The 9,798-nt window shown below is 44.2% G+C and overlaps 1 protein-coding gene across 1 annotated transcript; it reads right to left on the bottom strand.

Moving 5' to 3' along the window:
- Positions 1–229: 229 nt before the first annotated feature.
- Positions 230–1,462, bottom strand: LOC106563811 (claudin-4). The gene has a single exon (XM_014129676.3). It carries the CDS (start codon positions 1,327–1,329, stop codon positions 373–375), a length of 957 nt encoding a protein of 318 aa, XP_013985151.2. The 5' UTR covers positions 1,330–1,462; the 3' UTR covers positions 230–372.
- Between the last annotated feature and the right edge of the window lie 8,336 nt (positions 1,463–9,798).

Below are 9,798 nucleotides of genomic sequence, written 5' to 3'. Positions count from 1 at the left end.
GGGTCAAAATGAAGCTATGAAACAAACTGCAGAACCAAGAAGCTTCATATAAACACTAATCAATAGTCTTACTGTATATAATGTCTGGTCATTGTTAAAGGAACTGAAAACATTCACATCAAGGGAAGTAGACTTTTCTTTACATACATTATTACAGCAACAAAACATGGAAAAGCTTTTACATGTCACAAACAAACCCAACTAATAAAAAGAAAACCTAACTTTCAGTGCCAGTTATATCCTTCATCAAATATTAAAAATTCTAATATCACTTTTTACACACAAAACAAATAAACAAGTACACACAGGCATAGTTAATGTCCATATTTGCCATAAACCATGCTGTGTGTGTGTGTGTGTGTGTGTGTGGTCTCAGAGATAGGTCTTAGTTGGGTTTAAGGATTCATCCTCACTGGGTTGAGACTTGTCTGCTAAACTCTCCTGAGACTCCAGTCTTTTCAACTGAGACTTTGTAGACGGTGCCTTACTCCCCCAAGACCCCGGCCTGTAGTCCTGCTCTACCACACCCAGCCCGTCCTCCTCCCAGGGAGGCCTGGTTTTCACCACTCCCCAGGGCTGAGACTTGGCAGATGCTGCCTGGCTGCTGTGAGACCTGGTAAAGGCCATTTTGCCGTTGGCCTGGAACTCTGTGGACGGTCCCCTGCTGTGCTGGGAGGCTGCTGCCTGGCTGGAGACGGCTCTGTTGGACGAGCGAACCACCAGGTAGCGAACAGAGGGGCTCTTATCCTCGTCGTGGGCCGGGAGGGGGCAGGAGGAGCTGATGAACAGCCCCCCTCCCAGGATGAGAAGGATGGATGCCCCCCAGCCGATGTATAGACACGCCCCGATCTCCCTCCGCTGGGCATCGGTGGTGGAGCTGTAGAACCCCTGCACCACCGCCCCAGCAGCCCACGAAGTGGGGATCAGGCACAGCACCCCCGTGGCGATCAACACCGCGCCCGCTGTCACGGCAACCCGTTCTTTGACCCCACCCCTTTGCTCATCCAGAAACCGAGTGCACTTCCCCCCGACGAAGGCCAGTAGGAGCCCAACGGCGCCCGTGGCAATGGCGAGGGCGGTGAGCGCTCTGGCGGCTTGGAGGTCGGAGGACAGGGCCAGGAGGGAGTCGTATGGTTTGCACTGCATCTGGCCTGTACTCTCGACCACGCAGCTCATCCAGATACCCTCCCAGATGGTCTGAGACGTGATGATGGTGGCTCCAATGAAGGCCGTGACCCTCCACATGGGCAGGGTGCAGGTCAGGATGACCCCCACCCAGCCCAGCAGGCTCAGGGCACTGCCCAGCATCTGGATCCCCAGAGAGACCATGTTAGAGGGGGCAGAGGAGAGAACACACTGTCTCTCTAGCTGCTTGCTGGTTGTTGTCAGTCAGAGTCCTTAGAAAGTCTGACGTTCGCACGCCTCTGTCTCTCACAGTCCCTATCTACTCTATTGGCACTCCCTTTGGATTGTTCAGGGTCTGTGAGTGCTGAACTGAAACACTCTTTAGTCACTTCCCGTTTTCTCCAGTTTCTCAGTCCTTTAATGGTTGGCAGTGTCTTTTTTTTCAGCTGACCCTTCTTCAGTTTCAGCCTCTTCTTTCCCTCCGCTAAGCTGCTGTTATGTATAGTGGGTCACCAGAGATCCCAGATCGCTGCCTTGCCCACCTGTTACAGGCCTCTGTTCCTGCGTACAGTTCCTACCTGCCTACCTCTGGGTGTATCTGTGTCTCTATACCTGTTCTGCTACACCTGACTCTCTTCCCCTCCCTCTCTTTGCCTCTCTCCCTCTACCTCTCTATTTTCTCTCTTTTTCTCCCTCCTCCTCTATCAGTCTTTCCCTCCTCTCTTCCTCCCTCCCTCCTCTCAAACGCTCTCTCTGTGAATGGTGGCGTCAGTATTGTCTTCTCTCTCTCCTGAGTATCCACCTGGGTGACAGTGAGCAGGTGTATATACCACACCTCCCTCTGGGGGAGAGAGGGAGATATATATGTCTGTGTGTGTGTGTGTGTATATGTATACATGTATGTGTATGTGTATATATACTGCTCAAAAAAATAAAGGGAACACTAAAATAACACATCCTAGATCTGAATGAATGAAATAATCTTCTTAAATACTTTTTTCTTTACATAGTTGAATGTGCTGACAACAAAATCACACAAAAATAATCAATGGAAATCCAATTTATCAACCCATGGAGGTCTGGATTTGGAGTCACACTCAAAATTAAAGTGGAAAACCACACTACAGGCTGATCCAACTTTGATGTAATGTCCTTAAAACAAGTCAAAATGAGGCTCAGTAGTGTGTGTGGCCTCCACGTGCCTGTATGACCTCCCTACAACGCCTGGGCATGCTCCTGATGAGGTGGCGGATGGTGTCCTGAGGGATCTCCTTCCAGACTTGGACTAAAGCATCCGACAACTCCTGGACAGTCTGTGGTGCAACGTGGCGTTGGTGGATGGAGCGAGACATGATGTCCCAGATGTGCTCAATTGGATTCAGGTCTGGGGAACGGGCGGGCCAGTCCATAGTATCAATGCCTTCTTCTTGCAGGAACTGCTGACACACTCCAGCCACATGAGGTCTAGCATTGTCTTGCATTAGGAGGAACCTAGGGCCAACCGCACCAGCATATGGTCTCACAAGGGGTCTGAGGATCTCATCTCGGTACCTAATGGCAGTCAGTCTACCTCTGGCGAGCACATGGAGGGCTGTGCGGCCCCCCAAAGAATGCCACCCCACACCATGACTGACCCACCGCCAAACCGGTCATGCTGGAGGATGTTGCAGGCAGCAGAACGTTCTCCACGGCGTCTCCAGACTCTGTCACGTCTGTCACATGTGCTCAGTGTGAACCTGCTTCATCTGTGAAAAGCACAGGGCGCCAGTGGCGAATTTGCCAATTTTGGTGTTCTCTGGCAAATGCCAAACGTCCTGCACGGTGTTGGGCTGTAAGCACAACCCCCACCTGTGGACGTCGGGCCCTCATACCACCCTCATGGAGTCTGTTTCTGACCGTTTGAGCAGACACATGCACATTTGTGGCCTGCTGGAGGTCATTTTGCAGGGCTCTGGCAGTGCTTCTCCTGCTCCTCCTTGCACAAAGGCGGAGGTAGCGGTCCTGCTGCTGGGTTGTTGCCCTCCTACGGCCTCCTCCACGTCTCCTGTTGTACTGGCCTGTCTCCTGGTAGCACCTCCATGCTCTGGACACTACGCTGACAGACACAGCAAACCTTCTTGCCACAGCTCGCATTGATGTGCCATCCTGGATGAGCTGCACTACCTGAGCCACTTGTGTGGGTTGTAGACTCCGTCTCATGCTACCACTAGAGTGAAAGCACCGCCAGCATTCAAAAGTGACCAAAAAATCAGCCAGGAAGCATAGGAACTGAGAAGTGGTCTGTGGTCACCACCTGCAGAACCACTCCTTTATTGGGGGTGTCTTGCTAATTGCCTATAATTTCCACCTTTTGTCTATTCCATTTGCACAACAGCATGTGAAATTTATTGTCAATCAGTGTTGCTTCCTAAGTGGACAGTTTGATTTCACAGAAGTGTGATTGACTTGGAGTTACATTGTGTTGTTTAAGTGTTCCCTTTATTTTTTTGAGCAGTGTGTGTATATATATATATATATATATATATATGTATGTATGTGTGTGTGTGTGTGTGTGTGTGTGTGTGTGTGTGTGTGTGTGTGTGTGTGTGTGTGTGTGTGTGTGTGTGTATACATACATACACACACACACACACACACACACATACACGTATGTATGTGTATGCCTGTGACATCATCTTCTAGCCCAGCAGGGCCACGTTCAGTTGAAAAACCTTCTCGAACGTTGCAGATAGAAATACCATGAATAGAGCCGACGTTATTCCTTATTCAACATGTCAGAGAGGCATGTTTGTTCTACATAGCCAATTTCTATCTGAACAATCCAAAAAGTTGCATCCTGCTGAACTCGCCCCAGGTTCTTCTCTGGGCAATTAGGGCGTGGCATGATGCAAAGCATTATGGGTCATGGAACATGATGGAAGTTTAACAAATGCTTTAGAATTGGATAAGATAGTACTTTATTCAGGCAATGTTCCTTAGTTTATGCCCTCATGAATATCTTACGCATCGTAACATTTCTGATTTTGCCAGACTTTTGATTTCTTCATTTGGGTTTAATTTGATAAAAATTATTACAATATGTGAGGGACAGACAGAATGTGTGTCAGATTTTGCACGTGTTATGAGTGTGTGTATGTGTGGTGTGCATGTGTGTGTGTTTGAAGGGACACATTGAGCAGAGTGTGACAGGCGGAGGAGGGATGTGACGGGGAGGAGGGATGTGATGGGGAGGAGGGATGTGACGGGGGAGGAGGGATGTGACGGGGGAGGAGGGATGTGACGGGGAGGAGAGATGTGACGGGGGAGGAGGGATGTGACGGGGGAGGAGGGATGTGACGGGGGAGGAGGGATGTGACGGGGGAGGAGGGATGTGACGGGGGAGGAGGGATGTGACGGGGAGGAGGGATGTGACGGGGGAGGAGAGATGTGAAAGGGGAGGAGAGACTTGACGGAGGAGGGATTAGTGTAACAGGATCGGCTGAAAGAAAAAGCTTTTTGTTCAAACAAAAAACGGCATCTAGAAAAAACTGTTTGTAACCATACTCCCCCACTCCCAGACTTCAGAAACACTTCCCTTTCTTGTGGAGTTGTGAAGGAGGCTTTGTGTGGCCAAGGGGTGTTTCAGATTCCATGCTGTCAGTTATGAGATTAAAAAGGACCATAGGGACTGTTGCTGTGAATTACTATAATTTAAAGTGTTATGGTGCAAATAATCTGACTGCTGCTGATGGTGATTCAGACAGTATGTCGTGTTTTTAAAGCTGCACTGTGGAACTTTTTGGGCGACCTGACCAAATTCACATAGAAATGTGAGTTAAAGATATGTCATTCTCATTGAAAGCAAGTCTAAGAAGCGCTATATAGATCTGTTTCTATGTGCGCTATTTCTATGCTTCCCTTAAGTTTATTTTTTGTATCTTTTACTTTTTGTTTTGCACACCAGTGTCAAACAGCTAAAAATACAATATTTAGATGGTACAACTATTCTCTACACTATGTGCTGCTTGTTTTCTCACATAACTGGAAATTGCACCTTTAAGTGTGCGTGTGTGCGTGCATGCTCTTATCTGGTAAATCTATGTTGTTGACACTGAAAACAGTATCCTGCTTGTTGCCAGTTTAATGTAAGGGACAGATGGACATGCAAGCTGTGTAGAGTGTAATGTAAGGGGGGAGGGGCTGGTCCAACTCAAGGTGTCATAATATAAAATGCACCCCACTCCCCAAAGTAAAACATTATCACATGACCCTCCCCATGTACTGTAAAATACATTGAACACAAAATAAAGTTAATGAGCACAAATAACAACTGTAGTGACCCTGCGTTTATAAACGTTGATATTGACTTTGCCACTAAAGCATGCTTTTCAAATCAAACCAAATGTTATTTGTCACATACATATGTTTAGTAGATGTTATTGCGGGTGTAGCGAAATGCTTGTAGGACAAAGTTGCTTAGGAGCTAGAAGCAGAGCTGCCCTATCTGTCAGCACCATCTTGACAGTTTCTTGCATGCTTTTGTGGCATAGTTGATGCCACGCAGGGCTACGTGCCAGAAGGTTGACGGTTTGTTGACCACAGACGAGCTCACTTTCCCTGCCTGTTTTCAGTTAGGGGGAAATCAGATTTTCAACATTTTGATGGCATATTTATAATTATATAAAATATATGCAACAGATTTTCCACCAACAGGTTTCTGTGCCAATACACCACACAACCAATAAACAAATTTATACTGACTTTGAGCACTTCAGTATCATGGTTTGCGTTTTCAACACCACAATAATAAACTATGTCAATGTCGACAAACAGAAAATCCATCCCTCCATTCTATAGGGATGGCCCCATTTTGGTCAACTGAGATTTATTTAGTCAAGCAGTCACAAATATATGTATTTTTTCATGGTGCACAAGACACCAGTCTGATTAGCGCCTGTCTCAGTGGACTAATCCATTGCAGATGCTGTGGGGATGGCACAGCAGTGGCGTGTATTCATGGATGCCAAGGGAAGCCAGGCTTCCCCCAAAAATGTATTAAGAAAAAAAATAATTTTATGTTATCTTAATTTTCCTTCAATTCGCAGGTGGCTGAATGTATGTCATCGGAGAAAGCGTCAGAGCAAGCAAAACAGCGCCCCTCTGTATGTGTAGCCCATCTGTCAAATGCTGTCGGGTCAAAAAGACTATGATATTGTTGTCGCCCATAGCATTGAATGCAAGGGAAGCCAGCGAGCATTTGGCCTCCCTTGATTTAAAAAAAGTATACAATAATAGCCAATCAGCATTGAGCTAAACTGAGTGAGCTCAGCTTTTAATGGTCCTGGCGCACCAAAACAAGTGTCAAAGGAAGCCAGTTTAGATTTGACTTCACACAATCACATCACATCAAGCTAAGCATCATTGACAGGGGAAAAAATGGGTCCTTTCCTAAATTAGACATGGATGATTTTACTTAATTCTCTGTACTGACCAATGATTATAACCAACCATACATTGTGCCCCTGGCCTGAGAGGATGGAAATTCAATATGTAGCTAGATGTAGTAGGCTAATGTTAACTAACTGGCTAATTGTTGCCCATGAAATGAAGTTGAAAGGAAGTTGCCAGTGTAATGCAATGGAACAATCTAAATGTAAGGGGGGGCAACCATTAAATTGAACCCCCTCCCCCTCATAGAATTAACTCAAAATAATGTTTATGAGCACAAATATCAATAGCGACACTGTGTTTCTAAAAGTTGATATTGACTTTGCCACTTCAGCCTACTTTTGTGGCACAGTCGATGCCACGCAGGGCTACGGGCCAGAAGGATGAGGGTTCACCGACCACCACAGACGAGCTGACTCTTCCTGCCTCTTTCATTACACTATGATCAATTAGCCAGGTAGCCTAGGACAACAAAAACTAAAAGCGTGTACTGTATGACAGAGTCATAGACCGTTTCATCAACATGAGAGGAGGATGGCATTGGCGTTTCTCTACAAGTAGGGGGAGACATGTTTTTTTTTTCTACTTACGCACGCACAGGCGCGCGCACACACACACACACACACACACACACACAAACGCATACAGAAATCCGTTCCATGGACAGCCACATGATATTTATCTTACGTTGATTGTACTAATTGTTTTTGGAATCTTTTAGTCGTCACTGTATTAGACATAGGTGATTTGATGATGAAATGTTGAGGCAGCTCCTGTTTTCTTTGCGACTTGCGGTAACTCTCTAGTGTTCTAAAAAAAAAAATGGTTTAGTAGTCCGAAAATGTCCGAAACATTAAAGGAAAACTGCACCCAAAACCGATATTTTGGTATTTGTTTCATTAGTCCATTGTTAACAGTACCAAAATGTTTTTCTTGTCAGCAATCAAGTTTTCATGTACTGTAACTTTCAAAATACAGACATCATATGTATTTAATCATTAGGATCATCTGAGGCAAAATGCATCATAGTGGATGATTTCTGTATTTTGGGTAGAGTTTTACTTTAACTTGATTGACCATGCTGTAGGTTATGTAACTGTTTGTTACATGCAATATGCTTTGTGGACTTCACCAGACAGATGTTGCTCTCCAGTTTTGTGATGAAACAAAGGTGTGGTTGAATTTATTCTGCCACTGTATTTTCTTATTGTCTCGGCCTTAGACCTATATATCACGGTGTCAAGGCATATGAACTAACAGGTTATAGAGCAAATAATGCAATTATCACAACACATAGGTTGTAATATGGCTTTTTTTAATCCTGTCATGACCTACACCTGTCTTGGCTTCCCCAGTGATTTCACCTACGTACCATTACTGTGGCACAGTAAATCACTCTTAAGATGTGCTGCTGAAATTGTATATGGTTATATTATGTAAGAACAATGGTGCAACTAGGGTTGTAAAATTACTGGAACTTTCAATAGATTGCCTGGTTTTCCCCAAATCCCAGTACACATGTTCCAAACGGTCAGAAATATAATAATATTGTAATCTAAAAGCATTTGTTTGTCACACATAATAGGTTACGCACGCAGCTCTCACTCCTATACCCTCATTTTTCTTGATCTCCTTCTTATTGTTATTATTACTATTATGATCATCATTATAATAGTATGTAATGTCATTATCATTAGTAGACTTAGTAGCTTTGTATAACCACCATCGAGCTGTAGGCCTAAGGGCGTGTCCTGTTTAGCGGTCTTAAATACTGTAATTTAGGCCTATATTTCAATATAGGCTACTGTGTCAATAAATCAATCATTAATCCATTCATATCATCACACAGCATATGAGTCCTTCATGCTTTGAAATGCCATTTTTGTTTTTAAAGTGAAATAACAAAGGGAGCCTTGAATAATTAGCCTAAACAATAAATAAACTGCAACATCTGGGTTCCTGAGTGGCGTTGCGGTCTAAGACACAGCATCTCAGCGCTAGAGGCATCACTCCAAACAACCTGGTTCGAATCCAGGCTGTATCACAACCGGCCGTGATTGGGAGTCCCATAGGGCAGTGCATAATTGGCCCAGCGTCGTCGGTGTAGGCCGTCATTGTAAATAAGAATTTGTTCTTAACTGACTTGCCTAGTTAAATAAAGGTTAACTTAAAAAAAAAAAAAAAAAAAATTTGCATTCACGAATACATGCGACTATTTTTTGTCTTTGCAGTAATAAAGGCTTTACAATTTTTTTTGTTAGAACAGACTCTCTGGTACACTTATAATTTAGTGTAGTTTACACTGTTCCAAACGGTCAGATTTTTTTTTTATATTGTAAGCTTCCACAACTAAGTCAAATGTCTTCCACACATCGGACTTCCCATTTCCCTCCTGAGCAACCAGTTAACATTCCGTTGTTTGGAGTTTATTTGTCATGCCCTTATTTGTCAAGTGCATCCATTGTTCTGTCACATGTGTTATGGTGTTTGGAGTTTGCTATAACCAATTTATTGATGTGGTTGAGGGAATAGGGAATATTTTTCCTGAACAAATGAGGGATTTTGGTAACAGAACTTTTCAAGTAAGAAACTAGAAATGTCTGTAATTATGTTGCAGCTTCAGCACCACGGACAGTGCGATAAACACTGTCGCTATGGTCACTGCAACAGGGATGAGAGAGAGACAATGTGCTCCAGTCACAGACACTAGCTGTCTTTTAAAAAACACAGCACGGCAAGTCCGAGCCCGGCCCAAATCAACTGCCTTCGGGCTGCCTCTTGAGTCATTTGCACGTCTTAATTATTTAATAAAACAGTGTACTTAAAGTAGGCTCTCAGACAAGCTCAGTGCATATAGTTAATTTGATTAAAATACATAGGGTGTTTTTATATATGGGAAAAATACACATTTAAAAATGTGACTGGTCGGAAGAAGAGATGACTCTTGGTCGACCAAGGGGACAGCCCTACTCCCTACCTTGTAGGCTTACTCATTATGGAAGGCTTGGCTTGGCAATCTTCCAATGTCATTACACTTTTGGGTGTTTTGTAACAGATGAATGTCATTAAACTTTTGGGTGTTTTGTAACAGATGTCTTCATCAAATGGCCACTGCACAGTTTTGATTGATTTTATCAGTTAAAAAAATTGCCTACTTACTGTATATACCCAAGGAAGTGACTGGGATAAAGTCGGGGTCCCTAATTTTTACATAAATACAATTACATAGATAGAAACTAGTGGTGC

The sequence above is a fragment of the Salmo salar genome, chromosome 11 (genome assembly GCF_965601325.2).
Source record: "Salmo salar chromosome 11, fSalSal1, whole genome shotgun sequence".
Lineage (NCBI taxonomy): Eukaryota > Metazoa > Chordata > Actinopteri > Salmoniformes > Salmonidae > Salmo > Salmo salar.
The sequence above is the reverse complement of the archived record's forward strand: the minus strand, read 5'-3'. Positions and strand labels throughout refer to the sequence as shown.